General features: G+C 37.2%; 1 protein-coding gene across 2 annotated transcripts in view; it reads left to right on the top strand.

Annotated features, from left to right (window-relative positions):
• Positions 1 to 4,155, top strand: part of LOC126354423 (serine/arginine repetitive matrix protein 2) — a 232,460-nt gene extending 228,305 nt beyond the window's left edge. For both annotated transcript variants that reach the window (XM_050004061.1, XM_050004070.1), the window contains 2 exons: positions 2,194 to 2,439; positions 3,862 to 4,155. In XM_050004061.1, coding sequence (XP_049860018.1) covers positions 2,194 to 2,439; positions 3,862 to 3,919 — 304 coding nt within the window. In that variant the 3' untranslated portion in view covers positions 3,920 to 4,155. The remainder of the gene's footprint in view (positions 1 to 2,193; positions 2,440 to 3,861) is intronic.
• The last annotated feature ends 10,197 nt before the right edge of the window (positions 4,156 to 14,352 follow it).

The raw sequence follows: 14,352 nt of genomic DNA, 5'->3' as shown, positions 1-14,352 counted from the left end.
TCAACAGTAAAACATCTGGGAGCTCAACTTGCACAAGTCTTACAGTAAGTAGTTCAGTTAAGAGAGCTGTACCAAAAGTAAGGTTATCGTATCTTTTACAAATAGAAGACATTGTTTATTGTTATTAATTTATAAGTCATTGAAAAGCTTACATCTTGTCTATTTTTCAATGTATTTTCCATTTTTTCGACAAACTTTTGAAGATGATGCTCCAGCTTTTGTATTACTAAGTCAAAGAAGTCTCCCGCAAACCTGTTGAGGAAGTGTATGACCTCTGCTCAGACTTAATCATCGCTCTTGAAGCATTTGCCACCTAAGTGTTTCTTTAGGTTGGTGAAGAGGTGATAATCGCTGGGGGCTAAGTATGGGCTATACGGAGGATGGGGCAAATTTCTTCAAATCTCCTGTGTTTTACAAGTGACGTGGGGTCGAGCATTGTCATGAAGAAGCAATAGTCCTTCCTTCAGCTGTCGTCTCTGGCGATACTGGATTGCTCATCAGAGTTTGGTCAATGTTTCACAATATCTGTCTGAGTTTATTGTCATTCCAGGTTCCATGAAACTGATGAGCAGTGCCCCCTTCTGATCCCAAAACACAGAGGCCACAACCTTTTCTGCCGACTGCATTTGTTTGAATTTCTTTGGTGGCGGAGCCGGTGTGACGCCACTGACGAGATTGTCATTTTGTTTCGGGGGTGTAATGAAACACCCATGTTTCATCTCCCATGATGATAGAGTCCAGCAACTTCTCCTTGTTGCCTCCCCTCTCATATTGTTGAAGAAACTTGCGAGCACAGTCAAGGCGATGCTCCATATGTTCATCAATCAGTATCCTGGGAACCCAGCAAGCACACACCTAGTGATAACCCAATGTTTCTGTAAAATTCTTTCAGTTGTGCTGTGAGAAGCTTCAGAAATGCGATCAACAAGTTCACGGACAGTGACCCTCCGATCTTTGAGCAGATCGCTGTTGATCTTATGGACAATCGCGTCCGAAACCGGCAGTCTTCCATTCCATTGTTCATCATGAACTTCCATGCGACCCTCAGCAAAAGCCCTGCCCCATTTGCAGACATGCTGAATGGACATGCACTCCTGAACATAAAACTCAGTTGCAGATGAGTCTCCACGGGTGGTAACTTCCTTCCGTGGAAAAACCAGATTACTGCTCGAACCTCGCACTTGGCGGGAGCGGCGATCAACACTTCCATCTGTGACAGCTGCCAAGCCAACACTGAGCAACGTAGTGAATCGTGGACAGGCGGGCTCGAGAGTGGGGGAACCACTGCGCACAGCACTGTTGTTGGATTTAGCCTAACACCTTCCCTCGAGGCTGTAGCTCATTGGGAACTTTACTTTTGGTACAGTTCTCGTAGTTTTGAACGATGGAATGGATTTGCCCATTTACTTGATAAGTTTCAGCATTTGTTGAGCTGTAAGTCATCAATCCTCTTAGATAAGAGAATCTCTACAAGCTTGCAATGTTGAGGTCGATATTGCTACTGGACACCTGGAGCAGTGTTCCTCTGTTACACTTTTGCAGCCACTTTTAAACTTTTCCACTCACACATTAAAACTTGTGCAGTTCTTGCAACTACCAACATATTGTTTGTTCATCCAAAAGAATATTTCTGACAGTTGTACACTTTCTGAAAGTAAAAATCGTATCACAGAACTGTTTTTCAAAAGTTTTTCTTCGATTGGACACACCATCCTAATGAAGACCTTAGTTGTTATGTTTACGTAAATATTAATGAAACAAATTACTCACTCTTCACAAGGTTACCAGCCGTACTTACTGAAGTTTCAGTTCCCTGCATAAGAATTTGCCTTCACTGAATATATATGTGTGTGTGTTTAATTACTGAATGACCTTTGTTTCAGCTTAGATGTTAAGCCTAATTCTTTATAGGTGTCCAGGATAACTTAAGACTAGATGCCTCATGATAAAATAAAACTATATGTGTATGCCTAAATGAGAGGCATGATTCTGTTAGCGACTAGCAGTGTACCTTTGCTGCTATCCATTGATTTTTTTCTGATTTTCTAATACAGTATACATTCACTTGCCTTTTTAACAAATTCATTTCCATTACTTCTCATTGATGCTTGTGTCTTTGTCAGTGGTTGTATATTACAGTAAAGTACTGTAAAATAAAATGCCGTCACAGATGTATGTATTTATTTTGCACAGATCATCCCAGCGGAGTGTTAAAGGTTACGTGTACAGCAGCAGTGACTCCCGCAGTAGCATCTCGCGCAGTGCTTCTCGCAGCAGGTCACGATCTAGCCATTCGGATTCAAGTCGTTCAGGGTCTAGATCTCGGAGTTGCTCCAGCAGCTCCTCATTCACTAGCAGTTCTACTACCCGCTCTCGATCACCTTCTATTCCACGCCGCCGTGGCTCGCCAAGTTTCCTTGATCGTCGTCGTATCACCAGGTTAGTAAATTAAATAGGGGATTTTTTGTTACATTAGTGGCCATCTTGAATGATGGTTTCATGTTTATTTATCTAGTGAGAATTCAGTTGTCCAGGTATGTGGAAGTAGTTCTTTGTCTGAATGTAAATATGTTTTAAGAAGTATGACACTATTTATCAGTAGATACCCTTCACATTGCAACTTAACACGAAATGTTGTACTACAGTAAAATTAAAGGAATCCGTAAATTGTGCGAGTAAAAACAGAAGAAAAATGTTTTGGGGTTTTAAAAGTTCATTATTGAGCATTTCTTTTTATTCTTTTATCATTCATCTGCACTATAAATATGAAACTGTTTGATACTTCACATAGGTTCACTGCTGCCTCCTAAGTAATTAAAGTATGATAGTAATCGTACCTTCATCAACCATTGTAGCCAAACCATATAGTTAGTTTCTTCGGAAGCATCTCCAGAGAGCCCTCATTTGAAATATAGTATCCATGCAAATACATTTTGTACTTAATAATAAATTTCTTGCAGAGCAGAGTGAAGACATTATGTCTTCAAAAGAACTAAGTGTGTTAATAAGACTTATTGAGGGCTCTGTTGCACTTTTGGCAGAGTTCCTGTTATTCATAGTTAGTGATAAGCAGTAGGAGATTAGGTTTCATTACGCTGTTTGTGTGTATTGCACTTAAAAGCTTCTTGCACTGCATATGTTTCTGATTGTAGCTACAATCTATTTTGTAAAAAAAGATAGAAAAAAAATTGTTATATCGTGCATGCTAGGCTTTTAAAAATACAATTCCTTCATTTGAAACTTGAGATTTTTCTTCAGTTGTCTTTTACGAATCCAGCTGTGCAACCTATTCAACATTTTGAGCTGGTATTTATTAAACAAAGAGTCATCAGCATTATTTTAATGTTAAGCATTATCCCTTCTGTTGATGTAGTATTTTCTTAAAGGGGATTTTTGACTAAGAAAGTGCATTATCTTAGAATAATTTGATGTACCTCTTTGAAATCTTATTTTATGTGGCCCCATCCACTAGTTACTTTCTCATTCTTTTCTTTAAATAATAATAATAATAAAAGACAGCATTTACTGTGGTTCTGCACCATCTCCAGTTGAATCTTGACCTCAGTCCTGTCACAGCACATAGTCTTTTGTTTTAACAACTGAAGTAATAACATGATACAATATGACAACATTTGATCTATAAAGTTCATTTATGCTGTTTGGGAATACATTGCTATGCATGGACACAACCGTTTTTCAGTAGGCATTGTTTGTCAGTAGATTCTGTCTAAAATGTTTTAAGTTATTTAAGTCACCAATGACTTTAGCTATACAGTAGTTGTTGAAACCTTCTGCAGCATAATATTTACACATGTTTCTGACTTATTACATTTGTAATGTGTAGTTTGCATTTTGTGACAGGGATGCTGGAAAATCCAAATCAAGGTCGAGTTCCAGATCATCTCTAAGCCTTGATTAGCCTGCATCATGGCAGTATAGGATGCTTGTGACATGAACACATAGTGACATGATCTATTGCTGCTAGTGTACATTACTTTTCATTCACAGCTTGTAAACACAAGGACTACAATCTCATTGTCAAATAGAGACCGCGACTGTGTTACTAACTTGTCAGCACAGTCATTCAGAGTGTATATGTACATATGTACCCATGTACACAATTTATGTGTAAATTATTAAAATTTCTTTTATTTTTGTGTTGTTTTATTTTATTTTATCCCTTTTTCTTTTATTTTCACAGTGAAAATCACATTAACTTTATTTTCTATCATTTTCGTATATCTGTCCACCAGGAAAATACTAGGTACATGACACACACACACACACACACACACACACACACACACAAAACTGAATGGGATGGTATGATATTCTTGTCATGGAATAGAATTTACATTACACCTAGTGGCTGCACAGTATCTCAGCTTGTTAGTTAATAAGCACTCAGCAGATGTACATTTTATATAATTTCTGTATGAAATTAGACAGCTTTTGAAATTGTATACTGTGAACATAGTTTGTGTAGTAAAGAGAAAAGACAGAGTTGGAGACTTTGTTTCTTTTATCTTCAAGCCAACAGAATCTTCTTCCTCCTGCATGTGCAAAAAACAGTAGAAAGGATATACTTTTGTATTGTATACAACACTCACTTGTACCAGGTAAGTATACATATGTGCAGCTTTTTGTAATATTTTTCTTTTATTTAGTAGTACCTCCTTTATAAATTTGTTCTCTATTCCATGAGCACAACAGTGAGGAGTAGCAACCATAATGTAATAATCCTGCGGAGTAAGTGGTGCCTTTCAGGTTTTATATTATTTGTGCATAATTCATTTGTGTATTTTGCAAGCTCTATTGCTGCCACCTGTTCTGGCAAAAGAATGATGTTGAAAAGATCACCAAGAAGAATCCACACTTCTGAAATATCAAATTAATTTCTAAATGCAGCAGTGATACAGGAATGACAGGCAAAAAAATAAACTTTATACAATTGATAGTATTAGAAGAAACTTGGGTAACTAACTTCAAACCACCTATAGTCCAGCATTATTCATGACTTGGTCTTCAGAGTGAGTGCTGTTGTGCATGCTAAAGAATTGCTTATTATCACTGCAATGCATAACCAGATTTTCAATAAAATTCATGTTCTTATTGCTGATCACTTTCCTGTATTTACTGAATTCACTTTATAGTCTGCATTCAAAAAATTATATTTTAAGGTAGTGTGTGCACTTATTACAGCAATATTTATTATCAAATTCAGCTTACAGTTAAAATTTGATATTTCCCTGTCTTGCCAGTTTTAACCTATCTCAGATATTAAAAGTATTGAATTATTAAAATTACCTAATATATGAAAAATTACTGTTGTGAAAAGGCAGTATATCTTTTCCAGAAAACACGAGCCATAATGTGGCAGCTATGCATCATTATATAACAGTAACACAAATCATATCAATAACACTTGCCTTGGATATACCAAATGGGTTGTTGATGGATATTGTAGTGGCTAGTTCTCATATGCCCAACAGGCAGTCATGTAGTGCTAGGTTTAATTTGGTTGAAAGCCACAGAAACAGCCAAGTACTTGCTTCTTTAGGTATGGCTCTTATAGATGGCACTTTTAGGCATTTTCTTCGGTATAAATGTTGTGTGAATTGTAATAATAGTGGAAATTAAACAGTTTTAATTAAAAAGGCACACATCTGTATTTAGCATAATGCATTTCTGTCTTAAAAAAACTGAAATAATAGAGCAGCAGTGGACCAAACTTGTTGTGTTCCTACAGATGGACTTTCTCTGCTGACATGATATAAACTTTAAAACATATCTTTGGTGCTGTTGTCTGTCTTCATTTGTGCACAGACAGCATGACTTGCTGTTAACCACTACAGGCATTGCGTGTTGTCAGCCTCCAGAAGTAAGCTATCTTACACTACTTCTCTCTACCAGAGGGCACCAGTCGTTGAAGTCCAAGAGACTGCGTAAAAACTTGAGTTACGCAGGGCCTAGGCACGAGTGATAATGGTGCAAGAGAAGGGCACAGCCAGCTTATATTTGAATGTAATGCATTTGTTATATTTCCTTTGAAATGTTTGCATATACATTAATCAGTGTACTACTTACTGCACTTAAGCTATGCCATAAGTTCTTAAAATGTATAGCAAAGTTATTTCTCATTTTGTCAATATTCTACCAGCTGCAACAATTGAACAAAACTTTGGTGGTAACTGAATTGGAATGTTGTGAGATTATGTCATAAATTGCATGAATTAGTTTGAAATGTAGTTTCCATTTTTGCTCTTGGAGAATCTCTCATGGATTCCTTTTCATCATGTTAACTTCCATATTGCTTATTCTTAGTAACCCATTTCCTATTCTTGTATGAATTTTCAAATTCTGCTGCTTTGTATTTCTTTAACACAATGGTGGACAGACACAGCATGTACCACATTCCAAATAACAGCCATTACATAAAGAATAGATTGCTACTTACCATAAGGATTGACGCTTTGAGTTGCAGACAAGCAGAACAGAAAGACTTGCACATAGAGCTTTCGGCCGAAGCCTTCTTCAGAAAAGAAAGGAAAACATACACACATTCACACAAGCAAGCACACGTCATGTACACATAACCACTATACGCAGCATTCTGTGTTGAACAAAAGCAGCAGTCTGGAGTGGGGCAGGGTCCGGATAGGTCAAGAGAAGAGTGCTGTCTGGCAGATCTTGCAGGGACTAGAAGACAGCAGGATATAACTGTCAGGCACAGTGTCAGGATACTTGGCGGCGAGGGGTGTCAATTAGCGGAAAAAGAGAGGAGCAGAGAAGGGCGAAGACTGGTGGATTCATTGATAGAGAGCAGCCCACAATGAGGGTGAGGGGATGTGAATTGAAAGGAGATGATAGGGCAGAGGCTTTGTGGGGACCGTACATTATAGGAGGTTGTGGGACAGAGAATGTGTTGTAAGGATAACACCGAATTGCACAGTTCAGAAAAGCTGGTGGTAAAGGGGTGGATCCAGGTGGCACAGGTTGTGAAGCAGTCACTGAAGTCAAAACATGTTACATTCAGATGCATGTTGTGCCACAGGGTGGTCTGCTTTGCTCTTGGACACAGTTTGACTGTGGTTGTTCATCCTGGTGGACAGGTGGTTGTTATTCATACCAATATAAAAAGCTGTGCCATGATTGCAGCAGAGCTGTTATATGAAATAGCTGCTTTCACAGGTGCCGTGCAGGAGGTCCTGGGTTCAATTCCCAGTTGGGTTGGGTGTTTTTTCCACCTGGGGGCTGGGTGTTTGTGTTGCCCTCATCATTTCATCATCATTCATGAAAGTGGTGAGATTGGACTGGGTAAAGATTGGGAATTTGTACAGGCGCTGATAACCACACAGTTGAGCACCCCATAATGCAAACATCATCAAACAAGTGGCCTGGACTCTGATGGGGTAGGATAAGCATGTGACTGGACTTGAACATGTAGTGCTGGGCAAGTGGATTGAGCAGATCGTGCACATGGGTTTTCCACAGGGATGCTATCCCTGTGGCAAGTGGTTGGGTTTAGTAGTGGCACAGAGGAGGACTAAGATGTTGTGGAGGTTGGGCAGATGACGAAACACCACTTTAGGGAGAGACTGGAATAATCTTGGGTACAGTGTCACACATTTCAGGGCATGATGACAGATAATCTTTTTGCTGTGCCTGTCTGCTACTCAATGTGTCATTCTTAAGATGAGAAGCTCTCTATCATTTTTAGAATTGTTGATATTCCAACCTGGACTTTCCATTGTTTGACTACAAATAACTATATATTTTGTTCCTTGTTGGCAGTTGAATCATCCCCTTTACAGCGTCGTCATTATTCTTGATTTGTTGTTCCAGGAAGCTAAATGTGTTAACAGATGAGTGTTTTCTAATTTTTCCTGTTCATCCTGGGTCCTTAATTCATGAAATTATTCACATTGATGGATCTGTTTGCAATGACATTGATATTTTTTCCTGCCGTACACTGCAATATCATCATCCCAGTCTTTTTTGTTTATTATAGTTATCTCAAAGACTTCTTATATCTTATTCATAGCCATTCTCTTTATATTATCGTGTGGTAATCATAATCTTTTACATCATTGGCAAATGCCAAGGTGCGTATTCTATTGACCATCCTAAATGTTGCTTTCGTCATTTTGTATATTACAGTGATCAGTATTACAAGGGAAAAACATAAAACTTGACATTGAGAACAGGAAGCAGGAGTTTATAAAATACAATGTTCATCTTGTAACGAGAAGTACTACAAATATGCAGGGAGAACCTTCTTGATGAGATGTAAACAACACGGAAATAACTTTAGGCTAGGTGTTACAGAAAACCAGTAGTGGTTAAGCATGTGTATCAGACAGGCTACCCACTAAAAGAAACTGAAGAGGTTTTAGAGGCATTTTACTTTCAGACAAAGGGAAAGAAACTTGAAACAGCAAGCCACCAAGACATATTTAATAATTTGCTTGGTGTCAGATGAGACAGCCAGAATGGAATCTGAGGTAGTTTCACGATATCAGTATAGACACAGTATGTGTGTTAATCTTTCACGTATAACTAATGTTAACATACACTTTGTCAAAGCATATTTTTTATCTTTGTAAGGGAAAGTAACAGTGTACAAGGTTATTGTACTAGAAATCAACGTATGTGGCAATAAGCGATTGTGATTGGAGACATTGCAGAAGAAGAAGTAGTATGGCGAATGAGTGATAGTGTGATGGGGCAGGACAGAGAAATGCCAGTTAGTAGTTTTATAGTAAAATTAAAAAGTTACATATTTGGTCATTAGTCATATGTGTTTGATCCGTGGTTGGTAATGCCACTCATGTAAGTGATATTCATGGTATATTCTCTTTCAGTTAGAGCGAGTGTGAGTTTCATGTTGAGTAAAACTACCACTGCAGCTGTATGGTTGCTTTATTTAAGAAGCATGACAGATTTATCAACGTTATTTACCTCAGGTGAAGTCAGTTACAACATGATACAGGAGTACAATTAATATTAAGCTTTTCCCCAATTCCTGGAATTGCACTCCATTCTAAACCTCTTGTCGCAGCCCATGGTAGATTAATATGGAAGGGAGCCCGATAGCCTGAATCTTATACTAGTGGATTAGACAAGTAAAGTACAGGGCAGTGGCCAGCCACCAGCACTGCCCAGTACTCCACTCATCTGGGGATGGACTGAAATTCCAGGTATTGCAGAAAAGTTTGGTATCAATTGTTCTTCGGTATCATGTTGTAACTGTCTTCACCTAATAATGTAACTAATGTTACAAAACCAGTAGTGCTTTTTAAATAAAGTAACTGTACGACTGCAGAGGTGTTCTTTAGTCTACATGAAGTTTTTTACCTATGTATGTCGCTGGATAAATTTTTGCATTCAACCAAAAGTTTGTTTCAAGAATTTGCTCATTGAAAGTTGCATGGTTATAATAATTGAAAATAAGATAAACTTGCATATTTTGCACTACATTGATGAGATGTCATAATTCAAGAAAGTTATGATAAACTGGTATTTATATGTTAGTAGCTGCTTTAGACTATAATTTAAAAACATCTACTAAAACTAAAGCATTAATATTCTTAGAAACAAATAATTTCAATTGAAGGTCATCTTCAATGGGATGTGATAATTGCTGTCATTTCAGATATACCACTGCCACATTTTTAGTAACTTGAGGCAAAAGTGTTGTTAAATAGACTGAAGTTACCAGTTGATGTGCACTGCAGTTATGAAGTTTTCTAATGTTATGTCACTTACTACAATACTGTGAGCATTAGGATGCTGCTTTCCAAAGAAATCCTAAAGTGAATATGTGAGCATCAGTATGCTCCTTCTCAAAGAAATCCTAAAGTGAAAACAGTTATTACGAAATGAAGTTCCTAAGCTTGGAAAAACAGAAAATCTTTATTTAAGGGGAGAACCAGTAATATTAGGGAAAAATAAAGATTAAAATAAAAATGAAAAAAAAAACAAGTTCCTTGAATTCTGGAGGATTGAATGCCACATCAGAATCATACAAGAAGAAGGTGTGTGGGAAGTTCACTTGAAGCATGGCAAGTTAAAAGAAGAGATTGTATAAATTACAATATTTGTAAACACAAAGTTTCATATTGTAACATATATTGTATGGAAAAACACTGGAAGATTATGCTTTTGACATACAATGTGGAAACAGTTGACTCTGTCAGGAAGGTACAATCTACACCACAAAAAAGCTAAGAAAATATTATTACTTTGTAACCACTTAATCTGAATATGCAGTTGTTCCAAAACCTTGACTGTGTCATTACACTGAAAGCATCACATTAAACCAACATATTACAAAGAGTAGCCTACCCACTTTCTATGTTTTTGGGAAAGCAGACCTGTGTAATCCTTACTATTAAAAATATAAAAGGGGGAAACATTCCATGTGGGAAAAATATATCTAAAAACAAAGATGATGTAACGTACCAAACGAAAGCATTGGTATGTTGATAGAGACACTAACAAACACAAACACGCACACAAAATTCAAGCTTTCGCAACCCATAGTTGCTTCATCAGAAAAGAGGGAAGGAGAGGGAAAGATGAAAGGATGTGGGTTTTAAGGGAGAGGGTAAGAAGTCATTCCAATTCCGGGAGCAGAAAGACTTACCTTAGGGGGGAAAAAGGGACAGGTGTATACACACACCCATCCGCACCTATACAGACACAAGCAGACATATGTAAAGGCAAAGAGTTGGGACAGAGATGTCAGTTGAGGCGGAAGTACAGAGGCAAAGATGTTGTTGAATGACAGGTGAGGTATGAGCAGCGGCAACTTCAAATTGGCGGAGTTTGAGCCCTGGTGGGTAACAGGAAGAAAGAATATATTGAATCTTCAATATATTCTCTCTTCCCGTTATCCACCAGGCCTGTTGCATATCATCACATTCCATCAGTTGTCGTCACCTTGTTACACCAATATGATTCTTTATGCATTCTTCAAGTGTGGGTACCTAGCTACATATCCTGCATAGTTTATAACTCGCAAATGTTCGCCTTCAATCTTGGTACTGCGAACCATTGTGATCACTATTGCGCACCATTATTCATTCGGTGTTCCTGGTGCAAGTTAATGGTTTGTTTTGAACATTTCTTGAATCTTAACATTGTTCATTTTGTGAAGTGTAATATATAAATCTCATAGAAGGCTGATCTGTGCACCTCCCAGACACTCATTTTCTGCTGCCCTCCTGACGCACATGGTAATTCATTAGAAGCTAATGTTTTTCCCAATCATTACTGTTAACACAACACTTTCAAATGAGCCTTACTAAAGATTGAACTTATGACCTTGCACTCAAGGGGTTCCATGTGAGTCACAGACACCAAAAAGACTGCTATAGATTTGGGTTTTCAGCCAAAAGACGTTTTTCTTAAAAGTAGAAAACAAACATACGTGACCACATCTCTGGCCACAACAACCAGCCTACAGTCAGATATGGTGGTCATGTGTCAGTGGCTTGTGCTTGTGTGAATATGTATGTGTTTTCTAATTCCGAAGAAGGCTTTTTGGCTGAAAGTTCAAATTTAGAGCAGTCTTACTGTTGTGCCTCTCAGCACCTCCTCTTTATGGCGAGTAGCAATCTATCATTGTCATTGTTCCATCCCATATTTCCACTGTTTGACATTCAGTATCAACTTAATCTAAAAATAAAAATGTCTGGCAATATCTTCCACTTTTTGACCATACCTAACCAATATCAACCTCATGAAATTGCTTTGCACTTTCATTATTGTATTTTGCATTTTTTATTCTCCTCTATGTCATTTTTTATCTGCTGCAGGTTAAGTGTTTGCTAACCTATAATCTGTGACCCCCAATACAGAGATACTATTCTGTTCGTACTAACCCACCTTCCTTCACGTACCTTGTGGGTACCTTTCATCTTCGGTTCTGACTGTTCGACTACTTCCGCATTATTTTATCTCCATTATAGCCATTCCCCACATCTTGTTCTGCTTTTACCATAAAGAAAGTACGTGTGGTTCTAAGCTTGTAATATTCTCTGAGTGTTACTTTGTATATTTTTACATACATTATGAGTAACAGCATCACCTAAAGACAGCTACATTTTCTGGGTTTATCTGAAGTTTCTATCATTACTTTTCCACTCACTTTATGTATTACTTTAGAAATAAAATATCAGTTAGTGCCGAAATAAAAATGGTTGCCAAATATCTATACTTCAAGTGAAATGTAGTTTTAACACATTAAAAAAGAGAAAAACAGCATACACATACCAGTGATGTGTTTACCGCTAAAGTTTACAGTAAGAAAGATACTGTTATCTTTATTTATGGCCCATTTAGAACTTTTGTACTCATCTTTTCTTAAAATACGTGATGTTGACATGCATCAGATAACTTTTTACTCAGTGCGTGCTCTTGTGGATTAGTTACTGCTTGAAGATTGTTTGTTGTACTTATCCTCTTTAAGAAGAATTGTTACTTTTGTGTAACAATTCTTCTAAGTAAAATTACAGTGGTGCATTAATGTTTCGATGTCGTAGTATATATTTTAATGAAAGGTGCATACTAAGTCTGCTGTTTTGTCCTTCTGGTTGTGTTTTAGAATGCAATGTTGATGCATGAAGTTCATAGAATTTTCTTGAATATGAAAAATCATGACATACCACAGTCTGTGCAATACATGTACATAATTTACTTCGGCAGCTTAAAATGTGTAAGGTCAGGACAAGATTTATAATATCTGCTTTTCCTAAAAAGTTATTTATTTCAGTAGGCTCTTTATACAAATTAACTTATTTTGATGTTTAGGAAAGTTCCAGTAGAAAGAAAATAACTTAGGGGTAAAGGAGACTAGTCAAAAGAATTTATCCAAACATAACCACACCAAATGACCAGTTTTGGATTTTATTTCTCTTGTTTGAGATAATAATTGCACATATCATCATATAATCTCATAAAGAAAACTTCACAATACTTCAGTTTGCTGAACAAGACAATTCCAAAAATCTCTTTCCTCAAGTTGTCTTGAGATTATAGACATAAAATTGTGTTTGATATGATCCAAGATGAAAGTTGGGGAAACAGTTTCTTTTGTATGATAATTTGTGGTTGTTAGTTTACTTCTTGATGCACTATACCAGTTTTTGTGCAAGGCATGTGGAAAATGTCTATATTGGTTCAGACATACACACTGTTAATATTCTTGTGTTTTATATGGGCAGCCACCTGAAAAAGAATTACATTTATTGCAAACTGATGGCTTACTTAATTGAGTAACATAAATCCATTATAATTTTGCTTTTATGTGACTAGAAGATACACACTACATTAAGTCTGACCAGCCATGAATTGATGGCACTTGAGGTGAAAGTGTTACTGGTACTCGTGCATCCACCACAGAAGCAGTATAAATGGGGTATTGCACTAGACAGATGTGGGCAGCCAGTACTAGAACCTGGAGGTACTGTGTTGTAGGTCTTGAAGAAATTTGTTTCAGTACTTCTGTTGATTAATGCAACATGTAAATTACATAGATGTGCCCTTACATTATGTTGGAAGCAGTGGGTATGGGAAGCCACAAACTATTGCCAATGAGGGTCTCAGAAACCAGACATATCTTTTTCATAGAGATGGAGACCTGTCCAACACACTATATATGACCCAGTCTTGATCAATTAGTATTCCTTTATTACAGTAAGAAATACAGCAGCCAGCCACTTTTATATATTTTTTTATTTATGCCAATGTGTGATTCAGGCTTGCACTCATCTGCAATTGGCATATTTCATATCTCAATCATCAGTTAGCACATACTAAAAAGAAGAGTGGAAAACTAGCTGCAGTATTCAAATTGAAGTCAATGTTTTTAAAGATATACTAACTGAAGGTTGAGGTACATAAGACACCAATGGAAGATGGGCAAGAGCCCAAAACACATATACATAAAAAGTAGGTGGTTGCTGTATTTCTTAAAGCAATTAGTAATGGTTTTTCTGTCTTAAGTCTTGGTTTCACATATCTAGAAGGCAGTGAGAACACACTGTCCCATGTCCTGGAAACATGCTATCATTATATGATTTTATTTCCATCTTGAACTATGGTTCTCCACAGCCCCCACCCCCCTCCAGATGCCAGTAAAATTTGGAATGCTCATGTCACGAAGAACAAGCACATGTAGGTTAGCATAGTATTCTGTGATGAATCTCATTCCACGTAAGTACAGATCACATCTGTGTGAATGCAACATTGTTCATCTCGCTCATTTACTGCCAAGACCTTTAATATAGTATAGTGAGTATTCTTTCTGTTGTTTATATTTCATCAATTGTTTTCTAGTATTGTATT

The sequence above is a fragment of the Schistocerca gregaria genome, chromosome 1 (assembly GCF_023897955.1).
Source record: "Schistocerca gregaria isolate iqSchGreg1 chromosome 1, iqSchGreg1.2, whole genome shotgun sequence".
Lineage (NCBI taxonomy): Eukaryota > Metazoa > Arthropoda > Insecta > Orthoptera > Acrididae > Schistocerca > Schistocerca gregaria.
This window is presented reverse-complemented; position numbering and strand designations above follow the sequence as displayed.